Below are 24,470 nucleotides of genomic sequence, written 5' to 3'. Positions count from 1 at the left end.
CTGATGTATTCTGATCTGTGATGAATACACCATTGTACCTAACAGGAATCAAGTCACAAGTTTCATAAAGTGTGCTTATGAAAATTATTTTTTTTCTCTTAAAACCTATTTTGGGTGGGAACTATATAAAAAATCAACTGATAAAGTTACAAAAATGTAATCCATTTTGTGAGAAGATCAAAATTTTCAAAATCAAATTAGCAAAAAAACCTGACCTGATTGAGAAAAACAGATGTCATTTTTGGATTTAGCGGTGCAAAATGGTCCTAATTCAGTTGAAAAAACCTAGACAACTTGCAAAAAACATTTTTTTGTAACCCAGTGTTATTAATATTGATATTTAAATCTCAAATCAGCATGAGCAGGACATCTTACAGCTGTAGACATGATGTGTCCCAATATTTTTGTCCATATAGTTTATAAACATCAATATTTCCATAAAGTTTAATGGGAGACTTTTCTTCCTAAGTGAGATGTGAAGAAAGTAGATGGTTAGTTGTGGCAGAAAATTATTATTTACAGTCAGAGCTTGAAAAATATTTTAGAAATTTAGAGTTAGAATGTTTAAAATCATAGTCATGGATTTAAAAAAAAAAAAACTAGAAGCACTCGGAGAGCGCAGACCTCCACCAAGGCTGATCAGTGGCCCCCCCCGTGGGCCCCCCCACCCCCGATAACCACCAAAATGTAATCATTTCTTCCTTATCCCATTTCCAACAAACCCTGAAAATTTCATCCAAATCTGTCCAGAACTTTTTGAGTTATGTTGCACACTAACGATCAGTGCTCCCCCCCCCCCGTGGGCCCCCCCCACCCCCGATCACCACCAAAATTTAATCATTTCTTCCTTATCCCATTTCCAACAAACCCTGAAAATTTCATCCAAATCTGTCCATAACTTTTTGAGTTATGTTGCACACTAACGGACAGACAAACAAACAGACAGACAAACAAACAAACAAACAAACAAACAAACAAACAAACCCTGGCAAAAACATAACCTCCTTGGCGGAGGTAAAAATCGATGTTGAGCTTAGGAAATTGTCTGAGGCATTTTGGAAGCAGAGATTAATTTAAACCAAACTAACCAATGCAATACAATGAGATTTATCCCAATATAAAACTAGAAGCACTCGGAGAGCGCAGACCTCCGCCAAGGCTGATCAGTGGCCCCCCGTGTGGGCCCCCCCCACGCCAAGGAGGTTATGTTTTTGCCAGGGTTTGTTTGTTTGTTTGTTTGTTTGTTTGTTTGTCTGTCTGTCTGTCTGTTTGTCTGTCCGTTAGTGTGCAACATAACTCAAAAAGTTATGGACAGATTTTGATGAAATTTTCAGCGTTTGTTGGAAATGCCCCCCCCCCCCCCCCCCCCCCCCCCCCCGTGGGCCCCCCCACCCCCGATCACCACCAAAATTTAATCATTTCTTCCTTATCCCATTTCTAACAAACCCTGAAAATTTCATCCAAATCTGTCCATAACTTTTTGAGTTATGTTGCACACTAACGGACAGACAAACAAACAAACAAACAAACAAACAAACCCTGGCAAAAACATAACCTCCTTGGCGGAGGTAACAATATTATGACAATTGTTCTTATTGTTTTGTATCCCAGACCCCTTAGAAAAGAAACACCAGAATTCCACATGTCCCAATACTTTTGTCCTCTGACTGTAAATAATACATTTCTGCCACAACTAACCATCTACTTTCTTCACATCTCACTTAGGAAGAAAAATCTGCCATTAAACTTTATGGAAATATTGATGTTCATAAACTAGATGGACAAAAATATTGAGACACATCATGTTCTACAGCTGTAAGATGTCCTACTCATGCTGATTTGAGATATAAATATCAATATTAATAATCAATATGATATTTATCCCAATATAAAACTATATTATAACATTTGTTCTTATTGCTTTGTATCCCGGACCTCTTAGAAAAGAAACATTTGAATTCAACATGTCCCAATACTTTTGTCCATTTAGTGAATGACTTGGGCAATAATGCTATAAGGCTAACAATATCCAATATATGAATGTGTTTTATAACGTACATTATATGTATGTTTTACTTTAGACACTGAGAGGCCATAGGTTCACCACAATAAGAGCATTATCATTTCCAAAGAGCTTATGTGGACTTTAACGCTGAACAGTCCACCACAATATGGTCAAGGTCAATATAAATCACAGGTACTGCAATTTTTTATCAAGCAATATGTGTTCATTCATAAAACCAAAAATGAAGAATTTGTGTCCCAGTTGTTTAAAAAAAAATAAATGGTTACTGATATTTTGAAAAAATGTAATGATGTACATTTCCCCTGTGTTTGCATGCTTTCCTCTGTCATTTAAGTTAGTTTTATGTCATAAATGATTTATGTTATTCATGCTACACAAAATAGAAATCACAGCCATACATCCACACAAAAAATATACATAAATCACAAAACTAAGAACATACATATAAAATACCATCAATAATTTAAAAGGTGGATCGGCTATAGGTAGAAGAGGAGACATGCAACTATATTTATAATTCCTCTTCAAAAGGGACAGTTTAACACATGTTGTCGTTTAAAAGACGGTTTCATGCTTCAATCACACTAAAATTTAGTTAAACAAGAACAATACCAAAGCTTCTGTTTCATTTCTTTAAAAGCAATAATTCCATGTACACATATCCCTTAATACCATTAAACTGTGATATTTGAGGAAAGATGTTCAATACAGACCATTCCACAAAATCACATCATTAGTTTCTAGAGGTGTGTATCGGCAAGAATCCGGCGATACAATACAAATCACAATACTAGGATTACGATACGATATATCATGATATATCACGATACTGTTAAAAAGACACTTTTTTGTTTGTTTCTTTGTTTTTTAAAGATTATTTCCTGGGAGAATTGAATTACACCAGAAATATGTACAAATACTAAACACATTTTTATTTGAACACAACAGGATCTAATGCTATATCACAAAATTTTTCTAATTCTCCTAGTTTCCAAAGGAACTAACACCTGCCACTCTGAGAGTAAAAAGTGCTTTTAGGATGCGTCAAATAACCATTATTTAATAAAACAGTGTTAAATAATAACAATAAATAAGACATAAACAATAAAGAAAAACAAAAAACAGAAATGAACCTCCGCCTTATCTGCATTTGAATAAATACCTAAAAAAAAAGAAAATTGATACAGTACTTTTTAATATTGATACAGTATTGTGACATGAAATATCGCAATATATTACAGAACCGATATTTTCTAACACCCCTATCAGTTTCATATATTTGGATGCAAAAATCTCCATTCTCAGTGAAATCTCATGTTAGATTTTAAAATATCTGTCAAAATAAATATTAGCTTTCAGCCCCCAGTGTACAGTGCAAATGACTTTTTGTCCCTTATTTAACTTTCTTTTAGTTCAATTAGTTTCATTTAAAGTAGATCAATTATTTCAAATCGCCTGCAGGATTTTTTAAAAATGAGATAACACAATTTTTATACCTTTTTTAATTGCTCTCAGTCTGTAATTAACATAAACTTTCATACCACCGTAAGTAAGGACACAAAGACAGGTATGCCAGAGGTTTCTAGATATATTCAGGGTTCCTTCAGGCCTACAAGTTAAATTTAAGACCTTTTTAAGACTACTTAGAACCGAATTTAATGCCCATTTCATGGCCATACTGGCAAAAATGTGTGACTCCTAGAATTTAGGAAAATTTATTAATTTACTCCAACACCTTGATTCCCACTGTTCAAAGTCATTTCTTGCCATGTGTTGCAAAGCTAGCAATAACTGGTTCCAAATTTTAATATGAATTGTTTGGTCGGAGCTGAGTCGACTAACATTACTTTCTTTGCAGTTTAGACATTTAACAGACACATTTAAACACAAGAAGTCATAGCGACATAATTTAAGACCTACCATATCAAATTTAACACCTTTTATAATTACTTTTTTAAGGTATTAAATGCAGATTTGTAAATGATTTTTCAGGACTCCATGGGAATCCTGTTAATAATGCATTACGGCTAAAATTTACTTAGGGGGTCAAATGAGTGGCCATTTTTGTCAAAAAAAAGAAATGCAAGAAATGCATAGAACTGTGTTGAATTAATGCTAATCCATCTGTGCACAGACTACTGATATTATTTGACAGTGGAAGCTATATTTTCAGAAATATTGGATTTTGAATAGCACGTGGATGTGAAAACTTTTGCTGGTGGACGGACGTGACATTACCAATGATGATCTGGTCAGTACCAGTACTTTATTAGTAATAAACTTATAGACTTACTATTGCTAATTCTCCTCTTATTCATAAATGTTAGTATTGTGGATCTAAAACAATAACAGCTGACACAAAAACACAAAATGTGGCAGTGGACGGATGTGACATGGTTGTTACAGATCCCATCATACTGATGCTCGGCAGCCATGTCACCGTTTCCACAAATGATCCCTGTGCAAAAACTAGGATCAGAATTATTTATTGTATAGTTTATCATCATACTAAAGAGTAAATAACAATATAGAATTGTTATTTCTTTATAAAAATACTTATTATTAGAAAACTGTTGATTTAAAAAGTGACGTGTGACATTCTTAATGTATGTATTGGCGTAACATAAGCAGGATGGATCAGCACCATACTCCATATTGCAACCTGTCAAAATAAAACATGTGATATGTAGGATATCATATTGTAAGAAAAATTGGGGAATCTAAAAGAATAGAATATTTGTTTTTCAGGTAAATTCAGTTCAAATATAACTTGGCCATTTGTGACATGAAAATATAACATTAATTGTGATGAAATTGGACATTTTTGAGTTGAAAACATAGTTCAAATGACCATCAACATGTTGCAACAGAACTGAAATCCTGCAAACTTTCATAACTTGCATTTACCAACACAAAGTTCCTTTGGGGATTCACTTCTATTAATTTCTTATGCACAAAGACAGAAATAAGACCTGTAAGAAAATTTTAGCCGAAAAGCAAAAACTTTTACTTAAGATAGTAACACTCATTTTAGTTCAGGAGCCAAATTCAGTCAAGTCAATTCAAAAAAGTGTCTCAGACCATATTTATTTCTTATGCACAAAGACAGAAATAAGACCTCTAAGCAAATTTTAGCCAGTTATCACGTGAATGGACTTCCCTGCTGCCGTGGTCATTGCGGTCTATATGTCACAGATGTATGGAACTTCGCATGCAGTTTCCCACACACTCTCCTTTCTTTCACTGCGTTGTGTTCTAAAGGAGCTTCCAGTTAATCTGGCTGCCGATAATCCCAGAGGGGAGGTGCTGCCTGCAAATATGTATGCTGCATTCAAGCTGGGCTGAATAATCTCAGCCATGTTCAATAGATGTCTGTCATCAGACAAGCTTCCGGAGAGGAAAGATTGCATGGCATCATCATGTTTTTCTATCATCAGTTGGGGTTAAAATATGCTCATCTGCAGGTTCAGTCACTGAGTTGGACAACCTCCAGGAAGAGTTGTTTAACCAGACAAGAAATGCTCAATCTCTTCCCCATTTTCCAGAAAACATCCAAAAGAGAACATCTCAAATCTCAGCCAGTCTAATCCACTCAGGCTGAGTAGTGCCAACTCGGCCTGTAGACGGAGCATTAGTGCGCTGCACGTCTGAGCAGAGCTCTCTAACCTACATTCCCCCGCTAACTTTCTACAGGCTTCACCCAGGGCTGCAACACAGTCTGCATACAGCACAGGCCCCAGAGACCAACAACAGCCAACTAATGTGTGTTTATTTACTCTTAACCCTTTAACCCCTGACGTGTCTGTGGTGAGCCTTCTGAATGCATGATTTATTTTTAATATTCATAAAAAATCAACCGTTTTCTCAATAGGAAACATTTCAAAACATGCTGATAGAATAGACTTTGTGCTTTCCATAGACATCTGAGCATGCTCAGTACACCCCCTGTTGCCTGTGTAACAGGGGTAAAACAGACCAGTGAGACCGACTCACTAAAAAACAGAAGGTTTGGGCTTTTTTTTTTTTTTTTTAACAACATTTTCTTTGTCTTTTTTTGTTCATTTTTACAGTTGTTTCCAGTGTTGTTGTTAATTTTCTTTATTATTTTGACTATATTTTTACCTAGTTTTGACCGTGTAATTGCTTTTTGGAGTTCAACCAGGTACCAAAAAGCAGCTGGACTGATTTAGAAAAAAAGAACCCCAAAACAGAAACTACCGGGCCCAAATTCAAATATTTGTTGTTGTGCAGTGTGTTCCAGTTCACAATTCATGTTCAACATCCTAAATCTCTTCTTGATGTACATTCTGAGTGCCTTCTTCTCTTTTTGTTCTATTATTCCACTCTTTTTTGACCCTAAAATACACAGTAAAGCAAAACCACTGAAGAAAAGGAACACAAAGACAAACTCACAGTAGCTTTTATGAAACTGAAACAGACGACAGTTCACAGCAGCACGTTTACCTGAAGTGTCTCAGGGGTTAAAGGAATATATCTTAAAATGATGTTCACCTCCTGAAGTTACATGTGCAACTTGTGTTTTCATTCCTTTTACTTTTCTTTTTCACACACTGCCATGGTACTTTTCCAACCAGGCCACACTAACCATGGTGGTTGAACTTCAGATCAGCTTGTGGCTTTTTTTCTATAGTCACATGTCACCGAGACAAGTCAGGTGTGAGAACACTTCATTTTTAAGCCAGTTCTGAGGAAAGAAACCATCACTACAAAGGGTTTACCTTCAACTGACTCTTTTTCAAAGGTTTAAGTTTGAAAGTGTTTTAAAACGTTTTTTTTTACTTGTCCTGTTCAGCAATTTGGCCTCCAATAAAGGTGTACTGGGGCCACAAGTTATTTGAAAGTTTTGATCTAAGAGTTTTCAATTCCTACTACTGGTTGGGTTGAATTATTTTATTACTGTATGGATATTACCTGATGGAGAACAGAACAAGGTTATACACAAACAAACTTTGATACAGACCCTGAAACAGAAACAAACAACAGGCAAAAACAGAACAGTAACAAGAACATAAGAAGAACATCAGTGAATTTAAAGAACAGAATAGTCCAATATCACAATAACCAGTAGCAAACAACTAATGAACAAACAAACAAACAAACAAACAAACAAACAAATAAATAAATAAGCAAAGATAGTAACAGAATAACATTGCAGACACTGAAGTAAAATTACTCAAAGGCAGTGTAACCTGAAGGTAACAACAGTGTGTGTCTGGATGTGTGTGTGTGTGTGTCAATGAAAATCTTACTTTGCCATCCACACTGAATGCCAAAAGAATTCATCATATAAAAACAGAAAGAGAATAACTGACTCTGTAAAGCCCTTTGAGATAACCTTGTTGTGATATTGGGCTATACAAATAAAGTTGAAAGTTGAATTGAAATAATTTAACCCTTTCATGCATGAATTATGAGAACCTTTCTCAAGATTTTTTTCTGGAGTTTTTTTATTTTTCTTTAGGCATAAAAAAAACCAAAGCAATTGAAATTTTTTATGAACCTATTTTTCCTGGAATTACTAAATTGTCCATCTAGCCGGACACCAAGCGTTTAATTTTTGACGCACAGATCGTCAGAAAGTGATACACTATGTGAAAACTATGAAATAAAAAAAGTTTTCATTCAGCTAATCTGATGTTTTCTCACATTTTAACACATACTAATACTAGTTATTACTAACTTCATGGAGATAATATGCAAAAAAAAAAACCAAAACAAAACTTAATAAAAGTTATCAGTTTATTTAAAACATATTACTGCAGATCAGGTTTATCAAGAACAACAAAGTTACAGTAATGATGTGATTATCAGTGTATGGGACGATGCATAAGTGTCCACTGTATTGGTTGATATACAACTAAAACAACAAAACCCATGAATATACAAAAGGACAGCTGTAGAACAGATGTCCACTGTAGTGACCACTATGCATGAAAGGGTTAACTAGGAAATTAAAACAAACAAAACAAAGTGGCATTTAGGAATGTCATGCAAAAGAGAATGAGCATAAAATATAAAAATATAAACTACTATCACTAAGAAAAAATATATATGTACATAAATGTGCAATTAAATTGTGCAAACTGTGAGAGTTTTTAGTGTTTTTGTTTCATTAATTCAATTATCACATGTGATGAGAAGTACACCATAATTGTTTGTCAGCAGCAGCGGTTGTCGTCCATACTGAAAATATGTCCAAACTTCAAGCCGATTACCTAAAATGTTCAGCTGTTGGTTGTATTAATGAACACAAGTGGCTGAACGAGACAGAGCAGCACAGTCAACAACCTGGAGGGGGTGGGGCATTTACATTTAAAGGGCCAGCACTCAAAACGACCTTTCTGGTGTCATTAGTCAGAAATAGGGTTGAAGATGGACCTGTGGAGTTGAATTAATGAAGAATTCAGACCCAAGCATAGCATTTACAGTTTATGTAGACCACAGGGAAATGTTTGAAAATGCATAATTCTATTTAAAAAAGTAAATATCACTCCTTTAAGGAACAACATGCAATATATGTCCTTAAAAACCAGATTGTTTTCACGCTTTAAGGCTGTGGGTATAATTGCATAATGAAAGCCTTTGACTTCAAAGGTAGAGGTTCTGCTTCGGTTTGTTGAGTGGAGGGAAACTCTCAGTTGCTGTTCATAACTTGCTTGTCTTGTGCAGTTTAAAGGTGGTCTCTGAAATGACAAGCAGGACTTTCATGTTACAAGCACACCTGGGTTCAAGCAAAGCCACAACACACATTCACACAGGAAGAAGACATAAACTGTAGTTTGACAAACTGCACAAAGTCTGTTTTTAACCCTGTCTGTGAATGCAGATCTTGAATACACGCTCGGAGCTACGTGTTTTTACTAGAAAATCTATAAGTTTAGTTAACAGATGTTTACCATTCTCTAATTTCAGATGAAAACACAAAAAAGTTTTATTAGTGGTAGAAGTCATCTTATTTTTGTAGAGACTCTGTACACGCCTGATGAAATACTCATCAATCCTATTCTATTGGTTTCTCATCTATATCAAATTGGATGTGATTTATCGTTATTTTTTTTTATTATTTTAGCTACCCCATTTACAAAGCTAATGGTCTGGTCCACATTGGATATGGTTACATGATGTTTTTTTAAATCCGATTTATTTTTCCAGAAGAAATTAACCCGGAACTAAAGTACTTTCTCTTCTGTTTACATGGAAATGTTAAACCCGAATAAAGGTTTACATGAGAAATGTTTATTCGGTTCTCGCAGCCCTTCTGTTAGCTTAGCTTAGCATAGTCACTGCATTTCCAAGTTCACACGTAGACAGTTTTTTAAAGGTGATTTGTTGTCTTTTGTAAGTGATTTTGTGAAATCCGAATCTCCCTAATTATTTCTTTAGATCTGCGACTTACTGCACTCATACAATCTTGGGACTGTTGTGTTGATGGAAGTTGGAAAATCTGTTTGTTGGAAGGGATGCATGTGCTAAATTAGCTTTGCTTTACCGTTTTAGCTTTGCATTAGTTTTTATTTCCCAAGATTTTATTACTGCAGTAAGTCACATGGCCATGATTTGAGCCTCAATTTGTGATCATACTGACCCCAGCGGACTAAAGTAATGATTAGGGAGAACTGAATTTCACAAAATCACTCATAAAATACTACAAATCACCTATAAAAGCCTGGCTACGTCTGACCATAGGAATGAAGCGATTATGCTAAGCTAGGCTAAGCTAAGCTAATGGAAGGGCTGCGAGAACAAGGCAATCGTTGCACTGCAGTGCAAACTGTTTTGCCCACTTATCGAACTCATTAGTGCATGACAATTGAATGAATAAAAAAACAAGTGTTGAACTCTTCCTTCAGGGTTTTCCAGGCTGGTAGATCCCATCAGAATAGCCCACTGGAACGGTTTGGGTTGACTAGACTGCAGTGCATATTCTTCCACCAGCGCAGAATGTGTGCGTCATCACGACAGGACAAGACAACGAGCATGTGCAGAATGGCAGGAATAAAGTCCAAACGGAATAAAGGGTTTACATGTCCGAGGAATAATTTAGACCGGAATTAAAAGTGGATTAAACCAGTGACTTTAATCAGGTTTAAATTTAATCCGAACTTTTCTTTTTCAACTGGAATAAGGTGTTTACATGGGCATCTGAAATAGGATCTAACCTGTAACCGTTCATGAAATTTCTACTGCTAGCAGACGATGCTACAATGTGAAGGCTGCAGTTCACTACCGCTGTGTGAATTTAATCATGCTTGACAGGCCAAACAAATACATGCTCTTCCCTTCATGCCTCACATGTTGGCTCAAATTATTACCTGCACAACGCATGATTAAATGGTAGTTTACAAATGGATAGTGGTGGCAGACAAGTTCTACTTATCATGCTATAGTACCATGGCACCACGGGTACAATGCCGCTAGTCTTTATAAAATGTAATACACGACACCGATGACATCACACAGCCCCCCACTTCCTCTAAATTGAGCGGAAATGGTTGCGTTTGTTTGTGCTGGTTTGTGCCGTTTAAAGTTTCGTTTGTGCTGTTTTGGTTTTATAGATATTACATTTATTTTCAGCCGAAGACGTTAGCCCCGCCCCCCCCCCCCCCCCCTACAAATTCACCTGAAATGGTCTTTAATGTATTTTTACAGGAGCTACATTTGCACTGGATCCTACATTGTTCTTACTCTGTTAAGCACAGCTGTCATGATGGTCTTACCTGATCATAACCTCTTGATGCCTCTTCCTTGTTTACCTGGTAAAGTTGTCCTGTCTACAATGTTTAGAATTTCAATAAAAAAGCAATGCAAAGCAAGTGTTTTGCTCAGTAGTTTTGTTTCCGATTTATTTAAATCGTGCATCATGAGACTTCACAATTTTACCACTAGTGGGAGCTCAACAGGTTTGAACCTGTAGTACACCTGAGGAGGAAAAATTTGTGCTGCAGGAAATTCACATCTAATATTGCACATTTTTCCAAGTTTTAGCTTCTCAGCATAGGATTTACAACCCTCTGCAAAATCTGATTTCTGGCCAATGTAAGTGAAATGTTTTAAAACTAAGTTAGCAGAATATTGACTCAAAAATTGCTCACAAAATATTGATAATGTATTAAAGTAACCCTTTTGATAAATGGAGAGAATTTATTCCAGAAAAGGCTAAAAAAAACTAAAAAAAAGAATATACCATTTGAAGCCTGGCACCTGGACTCATGTCATAAATGAGCAGATTTGGAAAGCAGTCAAAAGGCCTTGCACATTTATTTATAAAAGAGCCAAGGTCTATCCATCAATCACAATTACTTTGAAGTCAGGAGCTACTGTAAAGAGCGCCATGGTCATCTGGACATAACATGTGAGATAGAGCCAGCAGTTAACAGCCCAATGGTGTTCAAATGTTGCATCAACAACACTGATGACTCCCTGCACACTGGCTGTTCAAAGCGTTTCACGTCTGGAAACATGCTTGTGCAAATCGCCAGAGAACTATATGAAGGCAGGCTAGAACCCCATGTATGGCGGCCATCACAGGCAAAGAAGCTGATGAACTTTGGAGATCCCAAACCAAGCCATCTACCTATTTTGGCCACACTACACAAAGCAAAACAAGAGAGAAATGATTAAGAATTAGGTGACAAAGATCTCATTTTGTCATTGCTGTTGTTAAAATACAGTGCACCTCATAGTGGGAGCATTAAAGACACTGGACTCCAGTTTTTCTGTCACTACTGGAGTCAAACACAAATGCATGTGTACAAGACCTTATCAAAGAAAACTGACTCAACAGTATGTTTTGATGATGATTTTGAGCTGCAGAGAGAATTCCCTTTGAGTGAATTTCCCTCCACTCTGGTGCTCCAAGGAAACACGTTTACTTTTAGGGCAGTCATTACTTTCCAGGGAGGCTTGACCCAGGAAGCTCTTAACAACTTTATTCTTGTTAAATAACGACTTTATTCTCGTTAAATAACGACTTTATTCTCGTTAAATAACGACTTTATTCTTGTAGTGACAAGCATTTTTTTTTTCTCATGTGGCCCTAATACGCCTTCGTAATTGTTGTCTCTTGCTTTGACTTCTTTTTCTTGTGAAATCATATGTAAAATTTTTGAAAAAAGTTTCCATATAAAATGTACTTAAAATATACTGTAGGACAGCAAAATCCAACTAAAACAATAGAAAACATTGTAGTAGTAGTAGTAGTAGTTTATTCGGTCATTAATTACTTTAAACAACAAACACAAAAAACATATCCATTGTTCCATATACAGTGTGACCAAAAGAGTTTAGGCTGAAGTAAAGACTTATTTTGCCTAACCCTATTTACAATTAACACAATGTTTCCACAAGAAAACAAACATCAAAATACATTTTTTTTTCAATGCACTCATTGCTAAATATACAACAGAAGAGAATACATATTTAATTTTAATTCAGGTAAAGCATGTCCTTATCTCAACTACCAATATTCATCCAGTTTTTTAAACAAGTAATTTCTTTAGTTAATCTTGAGTTCTATGTTTTTGAATAATAGTTATTTTGTACATCTTTTTAAAAGTTGTTATTGTTTTAGACTGTTTTAATCAGTCTTCCAATCTTTCTATGTTTATAGATCATATTATATTTCATGCAATTTTCTTCTTCAACCTTCTAGAACAGGGGTGTCAAACTCATTTTAGTTCAGGGGCCACATTCACCCCAATATGATCTCAAGTGGGCCGGACCAGTAAAATACCAGTGAAAATAGTAAAATGACATTATGCTAATGTTTATATCTACAACGTTTCCTTAAAAATCTGAATAGTGTGAATAACTTGAAATGTCTTAAGAAAAACATGTGCAGTTTTAACAATATTCTGCCTCAGTTTATTAGTTTATCATTTACACACGTGCATTACAACTTACATTACAATTACAACTACACAAAACATTTAGTAACAGGTATAATATTGATAAAATTGCATTTACTTTTCTCAAGACATTTCTCATTGTTCATATTTGTTCAGGTTATTCACATTTTTTGTTGAAGGATAATTTGTTCATGTAAACATTTTGATGTAATTTTACTTTTTTACCTTTAAAACAAAGATACAATCTGCAGTTGTCATTATTTATAGGTTATAATGATAGTATTTTTTTGGTCTGACCCGATTAAAATCTAATTGGTCTGTATGTGTCTGTATGGAACCTGAATTAAAATGATTTTTAAGATAAGATACAATAAGATATGCCTTTATTAGTCCCATAGGGGGAAATTTCAGGGAATTTTTTACACTACTGATTGCTAATATCTTCAGTGTAATTTTTGCATTTCACAAATTCATCCTACGGGCCGGATTAGACCCTTTGGCGGGCTGGATTTGGCCCCCGGGGCGCATGTTTGACACCTGTGTTCTAGAACATGTAAGCTGTAGGTCAGGAGTGTCAAATATGTGGCCCATGGGCCAAAACCAACACGCCAGAGGTTCCAATCCGGCCTATGGAATAAATTTGCAAAGTGCAAAAATTACACTGAAGATACCAACAGTAACAGTGTCTAACTTGTTTTTAGTTCAGGGGCCACATACAGGCCTCTGTAATCGCAAGTAAAATCCTAAAAATTCTAACATAATAATTAGCGCTGTCAAATGATAAAAATTTTTTGATCAGATTAATCACAGGGTTTCTGTGGAAGAATTTTGATTAATCATGATTAAATATTCATTTTCTACCCTTTCATGCATGAAGTATGAGAACCTTAATCAAGATTTTTTTCCCAGAGTGTTTTTATTTCTCTTTAGGCATGAAAAAAGCAATGTGACTGAATTTTTTTTTTTTTTTTTTTTAATGAACCTATTTTTCATGGGGTTACAAAAATGTCCAGTCTGCTGGACACCATGTATTTACTGACATACTGTGTGAAAACTATGAAATACTTTTTTTAATGCTGTTAATCTGTTCTCACATTTTAACATTCTATAACCTCCTGAGACCCACCAATGCATTTTTGTCATCTGTAGGGGACAAGAGTTTTACAGTTTAAAAAAAAAAAAAAAATGCTGTCCACTGCAAAGGACATTCCATAATTTAAAAAAAATCTATCTGAAAAAACTGTTGTATCATGTTGTTTCCAATCAAGAGAATTATTAAATGTAAAAAAGCCAAAACTTTTCCTTTCCTGGGTCTCTAGTCATTACTCAGATATGCCCAAAAAATGTTGTTTAAAAAACCCTCTGTTAATTACAGTTTAATAACCATTAGCAATTGATTTACTCTCAGATATGTTACTGCAGATCAGGTTGATCAAGAACAGTAATGGTATGAGTTGCATTGTATGGGATGATGCATAAGCGTCCACTGTGGTTGATATGCAAGTAAAACAACAAAATCCATGAATATCCAAGAGAACAACTTTGAGTAGCTGTCCACGGTAGTGACCACTATGCATGAAAGGGTTAATCTATATTAATCATGTTTCATTATGTATGATGTATATATAATATACATATTTGCACTTATAACGTGCTTGTCACAAGCTGAGCGACGCCTTAGTCAAAGTGCTAGCAGAATCCCCGACTAACGTATGCTTTGCGTTAATGTGGTATTTTAAGATGGAACTGCTTCGGTTAAAACTCCCTCCTGCAGAGTGTGTTTAATACTTTATGTCGGTTGACTGTTCCATCTTGGGTTTTTTTTGTACTCACATTTTCCATCCAGAGGGCCAACGCGCTGTTTAGCTTTTTTTTTCTTTTTTTTCTTTTTAAATTACCAGAAACAGACTCATCAGAAAGTGATCGCATTGAGGGATTGGAGAGCTGGAGCATCTGCAGACTGTTTTTTACATGATTAAGTAAAAAAGATAACAGATCTGGCTTTAAGGGGCCATATAAGTATGTTTGATCGCAGGTGGGGATTGTTTTCAGTTGTGGGCAAATTTATATACATGCTATTTGTGAATTCATAGAAATAAAAGTAAATGAACACTGAACACTTGCATGAAATAAAATAGATAAAAGTAAAATTTGATTCTGACAGTTGATTCCATTGTGTTATATGTTAAGCCACTATAGACACATAATTCAAGTGTTTTCAGACTTTCTTTCTCTGACCTTAATGTTAGAGCGAGAAAGCTTAGGTATGAAAATTTAACTTTGTGCTGTTTTTGTGATTTATTTACTGCGCATTGTTGTATTGACATGGCCTTAACAAATACAGCCTTGTAAGGGAGGTGTATTCAAATATTTAGTGTATTGTAAAGCAAGAAAATGGCAACAAATGACATATTAGTAAATGAATATACACCAGAATAACATTAACATTAACCCATTAAGACCCAAACATCTACTATCAACCAAAACCATCTGCTGATCTAAACTGTTTAATACCTGTTGATCCACTAATTCTATGAATTCATGTAAATAATTAATGTAAAATGCAGTTTGTCATCTTTTCATGGTCATCAGATATGACCCATTTGGACATTGAGAGGGTCCGTAGTTACCGTGGAAACACTGGAAACACTTCTACAACATTGAGTCACCAGTAAAACCCATGAAGCTGGATAAATAACAGTGGATGGAGACACTTGGTTTATGTTCAGTTAATGATATCTTTACTGAACAAGTCAGTTTTTCTTCATTTTTTTTCTCTGTTTCGGATATAACAACCCTAAACTTTAATCTGAGCTTTAATGAACATCTACATGATCTGTAAATTACATGTAAGTAAATACTTGATTTTCACTGAAAATTCACAAAATGCCATTTGTTACAATAAATGATGATTAAGCACTGAAGAAAGGTTTAACCCTTTCATACATAGTGGTCACTACATTGGACAGCTATTTTTAATATTCATTTATTTATTTATTTATTATTTAATTTTAATTAAAAAAAAGTGGACAGCTTTTCTGCAGCTGTTCTTTTGTATATTCATGGGTTTTGTTGTTTTAGTTCCATATCAGCCAAAACAGTGGATGCTTATGCACCATCCCACACACTGACATTCATACTGTTACTGTAACTTTGCTGTTCTTGATAAACCTGATCCGCACTAACATGTTTCAGTGTAAATCGGTTGCTTGTTATTGTTATTAGACTGCAATTAACATTTTTTTTTTTTTTTTGCATATTATATCTCCATGAAGTGAGTACTGACTAGTATTAGAGTATGTTAAAATGTGAGAAAACATCAGATTAGCAGCATTAAAAATGTTTTTATTTCATAGTTTTCACACAGTATATCAGTGAATATATATTTCTTTGCTTCAAAAATTAAATGCATGGGGTCCAGCTGAGTGGACATTTTTGCAACTCCATGAAAAATAGGTTTATAAAAACAAAATTTCAATCGCATTGTTTTTTTAATGCCTCAAGAGGAATAAAAACACGCAGGAAAAAACTCTTGATTAAGGTTTTCATAATTCATGCATGAAAGGGTTAATACAGTGAAAAATGTGTTTGGGATCTACCACAAAAGTCACACTGGGTCTTTATGGGTTAACATTATCATTAGTTAACAAGTAACATGAATGTAAAAAAAAAAAAAGTTTCAAATAAATGTAACGTTTGCATAAAATTAGCAACTGAATGTAATGAAGAAAAAAAAGGAATTTTCACAGACTTTTTGTATGCTAGTTTTGTATGCTCATCTTCTTATGGTGATGTATTGCTTTCATGTTCTTTTCATGTAAACTAAAGAGTAAATGTTGTGTTTAGAGGTGAAGCTAAGGTGTTATTTGCTGTGACACTGCTATTTGGTGTTTAGCATACGTTGTTGAATGGTTCCTAGTGTTTTTCTCCAAGGTAATATGGTTCAATGCACATTTCAAATGGCACTAATTGCTAGTTTTGTTTGCCTCTGGCCTCAACACCATCATCTTTCTCTCTTATGTTCCCTGTTTTCTCTGTCTCCACTCATTTAATGACATTATTGACATTACTGTCTTCATTTCCACAGGTTATGGACACTCTGTCCAGACTCTCTCACACGGCAGTTGCACAACAAGGAGGGTTCAAGTAAGTCACAAGATAATAACAATCACCAAACATGCTGTAATCCTCCCTGTGCCAGTAACCATTTAACGGGGAAGTGACTATTTTTGGCCATTCTACACATATTATAAGACAGTGACAGCAACAGTTACAGTGAGGACAGTGAGGGAACAATCTGAGGTCCAATGTGGTCTACAGGGTCTGTAAGGTCCACCTCTGCGTGAACAGTGAGTGTACCTGCTTTGTTAGGGACCATGAAGTAATGGTACTAATGTAAGGACTGATGTTCAAAGGGATAATGTGGATGTTGTTGTAATGTTCTAAAAGTGATGTTCTACTGTTCTAAAATACATGTTCATTTCACTTTTCTTTCTGCTTCCACCTGTCATTATATCAGCCGACTTTATTTTCTAAGCTACAGCCGTTGCTTTTGTAAATCTGAGCTGTGGATGTTTTTTTTTTTTTTTTTTTTTAAATCAGTGATTGACATCTTAGGGTGCACAGACCTCAAATGATTTCTCAGAGTTATGTTGAAATTAAAAAGATGCCTAGGCCATGATTTTTAATAATGTGGACATTAACAGCCATGTTAAATATCCAGTTTGTCTTTCGGAATTTTGAGAGTAGCTTCAAATTCTATTGAGGTTCTGGGCCTGTATTGCCAACTAGTAGAGAAATCATCACAGAGCCATTGATTTTGGTTGGATTTTTATAATTTTTTCTGTGGAATGAGTATATTGTTTGGTGAAAAGAATGGCATATTGGCTGATCTCATAACTTGGGAGAATAGTTGATTGCCAATGAAGTAAAGTAGAAAATATTGGAAAAAAGTGAGAAAAGGCAAAATTTTTTTGGCATTAAACTGAGCCAAAATCATGCAGAAATGTGTTTTAAGAATTATTTTTTCATTGAAGGTTGTCACCATATGTTTTTTGCATTTGGAATGCATTTATTGACAGCTTACCCAGCCCACTGAGGATTGAAGGAAAATTTTCATTTTTCAAAATTTATATCAAAAAATGAGGGGTACATACACTAATAAGGCCACAATTTTTTTTTTGCGATATTTCCAGCAGAGCAGACCCTCCAATTATTGGTCCTTAGGATCAAAATAAACAAACAAACAAAAAAAAAACACAAATAAACAGTATGGCAGACCATGTCAGGTTCAACCCATTTTTTTGAGCTTTTGATACTTTGGCTCCCTGACTATTACATGTGTTTTTCTTGTATTTTATACATAGTATACTTCTTGGATTTATTTTATTTTTTGCCACTTACTGGCAAGGAACCAAATGTACCACATTTGACCTTGAATGACCTTGGTATTCTACATAAAAATAAAACATTTTGAAAAATTTCACAAAAGTGTTAAAGTCTTGTTATGTCCTCCAACAACAAACTAATGCCGCGTTTCCACTACGTGGAACCAGCTCGGCTCAGCTCGGCTCGGCTTGGCTCGACTCGGTATTCCTGGGGAGTGTTTCCATCACAAGATACTACTGACTTTACAGTACCTGGATGCAGCGCGTTACTTCCATGTTGTTTGCTCAGAGAGTTGCTGATAAACTCGCTCGTTGCGTGTTGTCTCGTCTGAATTTTTACGTCGGCCACCAAAGACTGAACCTCCTCGATCGACCATGGTGGAGTTTCGGGCTGTTATCATATGGATTAATGTACCGCTATATTTACTGTCCACTTCCGCATCTGTTTTTTGTAAAACGGCGGGTCACAGAGGAAACTCTCTGACCAATCAGTGGTCTGTAGTGTTTACATATCACGTTTTAGTATCTGGTCCCCAGTCCTGGAACCTCGGCAGAGGTGATACCAAAAAAGTAGTACCGGGTACGAGATTCCAGGTCCTTTTTCGTGATGAAAACGCAAAAAGGCTGAGTCGAGTCGAGTCGAGTTGAGCCGATACCACGTAGTGGAAACGGGGCATAAGGCTGACAATGTGAATTTCCGAGTATTTCCGAGTATATATGAATGCCCTATAAACAGTTAAACCAGTGTTTTTCAACCTTGGGGTCAGGACCCCATGTGGGGTCACGTGGAATTCAAATGGGGTCGCCTGAAATTTCTCATTATTGATAATTTTTTAAAAAAAGTACTAATAATAATATATGGTGAGTTGAGAGAGAAAATTCCAATCCATAAAAGACATGACAAACTCTGAGTCTGAAACTGAAGCACTGTGGTTCTGTTTATCTGCCCAATGTTCATTGGGGTCAGTTTCAGATGCTGCAGCTCTTTCATAATTCGTAGTTTGAGTTCTTGTTTGTTCAGTGTTAATTGTCAGCCTTGTAAATCCAGGCTGGACTGACTGTACATATCCTGACCAAGGAAAATAAAACTCTCACTTTGTGCAGTAATCTACACCTAGCTTTTCTGCCTCCGTCCATAATAGTATACATTATATAGACTAAATGTCGTCTAAAATTAACGTTTATTTGCAACATTGTATAGCAAACTATTACATGATCAAAAACAAATTAATTTCAGCAAAAGAAAAAAAAAAAAAAGTCTCTGTTTTAAATGTCTGGGGTCACCAGAAATTTGTGATGTTAAAATGGGATCACGAGGCAAAAAAGGTTGGGAACCACTGGTTTAAACACTATGGGTGCATATCATCATCATATAAAAATCCCACTATGCTAGTTGCTCCTTTTCACCTAAATTTGATAAATGATTTTTAGCCACTCTCTGCATCCTGACCCACTCCATTCATAAATAGCTTCTTTGTAGTGATTTTTTGGCTCCACACTCATCTCATGCTGCTCTTCTGTCATTTCTAGGCCCTTCCCGACAGAGGAGAGCCTAAAGACGAGGACATTTACAATAATCTGGAAGACCTGATTGAGTATGTATGAGGTTCCTCCCTGCGGGCCCATTACTGGTGCTGATAGAACATGATTATTGTGCTCTGTAGTCAAACCGGCTCTGCTCATCATGCATGGTCTCCAGGGGTCTGGACACCCACATGTTTTGGTAAAAGGCATGGCTCCGTTTCTCTGTTACTGTCAGAGGAAACCAAATGAGTAATTTTTTTTGCATGTTTTTGCTGAGTGCTTGCTTACCACCCACACTGAAGTTCTGGATGGGGGCTGCTGACAGAATGATTGACAGAAAAGGCAAAGTAACAACAATGATATGAGCCACTAATACATGCATGTACTTATTTATAGAATCAATGATGAATTAATGAATTTAAGAAAAGAAGTTGTATATACATTAGGGCTGTCAAATGATTACAATTTTAATCACTATTAAATATCATTCATTTTTAACCCTTTCATGCATGAATTATGAAAAAAAGTATCTTTTTTTTTTTTTTTTTTAGATTGATTTTATTTCACAAAATTAGGATGAAGTTGAAATGCATTTTGAATGTTTTTAAAAATATGGTTTTATTAAGAAGATATCTAACCTTCTCAGACCCAGGAAAGTACAAGTTTGGGCTTTTTTTAAGTAAATAATTTCTGATATTGGAAACATTGTGATGCAACAGTTTCAGATGCAGTTTTTAAATTTGAACAGAATTTCCTTTTGCGGTGGACAGGTTTTTTTTTTTTTTTTTTTTTAACAAAGCTGTGACACTCTTGCCCATAAATGTGGACAGTAAACCCATGTCTGGGTCTGAAGAGGTTTACTTTATGAGATCACAGATCAGTCCACATTCTAAAACTTAGACAATCCTTTAGTTCATTGTATGTCTGTGGGTCTTTACCACAGGTGTCAAACATGCAGCCCGGGAGCCAAATCTGGCCCACCAAAGGGTCTAATCCGGCTAGCTGGATGAATTTGTGAAATGCAAAAATTACACTGAAGATATTAACAATCAATCCACATACAGACCAATTAGATTTCAAGGGGGTCAGAACCAGTAAAATATTATCATAACAACCTATAATAATGGACAACCCCAAATTTTCTCTTGTTTTTTGGTGCAAAAAGTAAAATTACATGAAATGTTTACATTATCAAACTATACTTTTGTAAAAAATGTGAATAACCCTAACAAATATGAACAAATGGAAATGTCTTAAGAAAAGCAAATGCAATTTTACCAATATTCTGCCTGTTACTAAATGTTTTGTGCAATTGTAACACATTGCACATTGTAATGCGCATGTATAAATGATAACTGAGAAACCGAGGCATAATATTATTAAATTTGCACTAGTTTTTCTTAAGACAATTCAAGTTGTTCATGTTATTTAGATTTTAAGGAAACTTTGTAGATGTAAACCTGATCATAATATAATTTTACTTTTTTCACTGTTATTTTATTGGTCCAGCCCACTTGAGTTCAGTTTGGGCTGAATGTGGCCCCTGAACTAAGACTTTGACACCCCTGGTCTATACAGACTGAACCCATGTGGTGTGGACATTATTACCTTTAGAACCCTTTGGAAAGTGAGTTCAACTATGCGTCCACGAATATGGACGTCATGCATGAAAGGGTTAATCTATATTAATCACATTTTATTTGCATGAGCAAACAGACTCAAAAAAGAAGGGAATATATATGTACTTAACGTTTCATTAAACACCATCAACAGTTTCAACAAAACAACTTGAATCAACTGTCCATCTTGTTTTTTTTTAAGCTCAAATTTCCCATTGAGGTCCAATGTGCTGTTTAATGTCTTCTATCTGTGTGGGTTGGTTCTTCTGCCTGTCACTACCGGATCAACTGAACACACAGTGCACAACAGTAACTCTACTTGACAAACTACCCAAAATGCATTGCCAGAGACATTCAGAGTCATTCTGTGCTGCAGATGGGTTAATTGCGTTATAATTTTTAATCAGATTAAAAGTGATGATGGATTAATCCACATTAACACATTAACTTTGGCAGCCCTAATATAAATATGTTACATATGTGAAAAAAAAAAAAAAATTAATACATGCATGTAGTTATTTATTATAGTTATATTAGGGATGTAATGATACTGGTATAATGATAAACCGTGGTAATATTGCAGACGGTTAGTATTACCGTTCTAATTATCATGATAACTGTGTTTGATTATCGCACTTTTCCGGATAAAACACCTATGTAAAGATCTGCTTTTATGTCAAATATTTGAGTATAGTTTTAATTTATTACAATTTTAATTGTATATACCTAATATCTGGAACCAATATTCACTTTTAAAGTCTTTGAAAAGGTTTGTTAAGCATCTTTGTGTTATTTGTGTGATAAATTATATACATTTTTCAAATTGGATTTTATATATTTTTTTGTGTTTTCTGTCCTTTTGTATTGATATAGTAGGTTAAAGTGAAAAAAATAATAGACAGATGATATAGACGAAGTTGTGCTGAAAAAAAAAAAGATTCCAAACATGGGTATAGTAAACATTTGTTTATATAGTATATAACGACACAATCAAAAGTACTGAAAAACAGACAAATAGGCTCAGACCCCTAAGGGTTAATATTTGAATGTTTCTGCCAACAAAGGTACATTGTGCGTATTATTTTATTTATTATTATTATTATTATTTTTAAATACAACTTGGTTATATTCTTTGTGTGTATAAGTACTTTTTGAACACTTTGAGCACAATTTCAACAATACCATGATAATAATGATAACGTGATAATTTTAGTCACATATAACCGTGATATGAAATTTCATATCGTTACAATCCATAATTGCATTATAATTTTTAATCAGATTAAAAGTGATGATGGGATTAATCCACATTAACACGTTAATTTTGACAGCCCTAATATGAATATGTTATATATGTGGAAAAAAAACCCAAACTACTACATGCATGTAGTTATTTATTATAGTTATGTATATATAAAACACAGATATGGGTAAAAGTGAGTGCTAAGACAGAAGATACCACAACAGTGCATTTGTGAAATAGCGTTGGGGAAAAAAAGTTGTTTTGGTGCTGAGGAGATATGTCATGGTGTAAAAATGCCTAAAGCCTTACAAAGATTAACAGCAAATTAAAAAAAATGTGTCTCTTAGTCAAAACTTGCTATTGTCAGGGGTAGTTGCCACTTGAAAGTTGTTGTTTTTTTTTTGGTTTTTCACATAGCGAGGGGAGCTTTCAAAGTGATAATTCAAAATACAGGAGAAAGGAGAAAAACAATCCTGCCACTGCACAACAGAAATACTCCCTTTATTCCAGCAGAGTGCAGTCAGTGAACCAGACTTTCTTTTACCATGTACTGTGGAAGTAATTAATGACAGTGAATGGCTTCGGAAATTATACAATATGTCAGTCGTATACCAAATGTCAGTTAAAAGCGGGTACATAGTGCAGCTGCTACTTATCGGAGCTATGTAAGTATGTGTAAATGTGTGTGTGTGTGTGTGCATGTTATAGTGAGAACGTCCTCGAGGATGAAGACGAGTTGTACGCAGCGGTGTATGGGCTGGAAGAAGACTACGCAGGTGGTGAGATCTATGAAGACCTCATGAGGACTGAGCAACATCCCCCTTTGGTATTGCAATGAGTCACACACACACACACACACACACACACACACACACACACACACACCCCAGATAGCAAAATCATTATGGCTTAAATTAGGCCCAAAACTGGCATGCCATTATGGCAAAGTTCTGGGCGGATTTATGGGCCCTAAATAAATCAAACCAGAAGGAAGCCAAAATTCACCCAAAACTAATTGCGGACTTCCAAAATATAGCCAATAATTGTCCAGAAAAGCCCCACATCCCCATAATCCAGCCAAAAAGTAGGCAAAACTGACCCAAAGATAGGCCAAAAGGAGGCCAAAATTCACCCAAAATTTGTGTTGATCATGCTTTTAAAATGAAGTGGGGTTTTCTTCTGGGTAGAAATTCCTGCTCTTCGCACAGTGTTTTGGTTTTACAGAAATATGCCAAAACCCAACCAAAAAACATCCATATATGGAATAAGATGTTGCCGCTCTTTAGTCAATCTTCTGTCTTGCCATAAACATGCCATGCACTCAAAAATAGAGGTACGACATCAGAACATTTATGTACCTATAAGTACATTTTTAAGAATGTTCTCTCAAAAGTACAATATTGGTCTTTAGGAGGCCAGAATTGTACCTTTAGACTATGAAAAAGAGTCCAAAGTTATGTAAAGTACAAATTTGTACTATAAGGTACCCTGCAGCACTAAAAAATATGTGTAGACCATGAGAATAGGCTATAGGCTAGGAGAACTGAACAGTAGGACTAATTATAGTTCAAACATTAGGCTTAGCGCATTATTTATTATATCATACTGTAATTACTCTATATTATATTTAATAATAATTTTGTGTTTTAATTAATAGCCCAATTAGCTCAATGATAATAGCCTAATAATTTCTTTATCTTATTAGAACCTCTGATTATTGCCATAATCTCTGTTTTTATCAAGTTTCATTCACACCTCCATGATGTCGTAGCTTGCGCATGCTGTTTTTTTTTTTTTTTTTTC

At 35.1% G+C, this 24,470-nt stretch overlaps 1 protein-coding gene across 1 annotated transcript in view; it reads left to right on the top strand.

Annotated features, from left to right (window-relative positions):
• LOC115437782 (guanine nucleotide exchange factor VAV3-like) overlaps positions 1-24,470 on the top strand; it is a 210,277-nt gene that overhangs the window by 22,801 nt on the left and 163,006 nt on the right. Inside the window, 4 exon segments of the mRNA XM_030161124.1 lie at positions 16,982-17,040; positions 19,812-19,831; positions 19,834-19,876; positions 23,376-23,493. Of these exon segments, the coding sequence (XP_030016984.1) occupies positions 16,982-17,040; positions 19,812-19,831; positions 19,834-19,876; positions 23,376-23,493 (240 nt within the window).

This window comes from Sphaeramia orbicularis, chromosome 17 (genome assembly GCF_902148855.1).
Source record: "Sphaeramia orbicularis chromosome 17, fSphaOr1.1, whole genome shotgun sequence".
NCBI classification, from domain to species: Eukaryota; Metazoa; Chordata; class Actinopteri; order Kurtiformes; family Apogonidae; genus Sphaeramia; species Sphaeramia orbicularis.
Note: the sequence above shows the minus strand (reverse complement) of the source record. Positions and strands in the feature narration are given on the sequence as shown.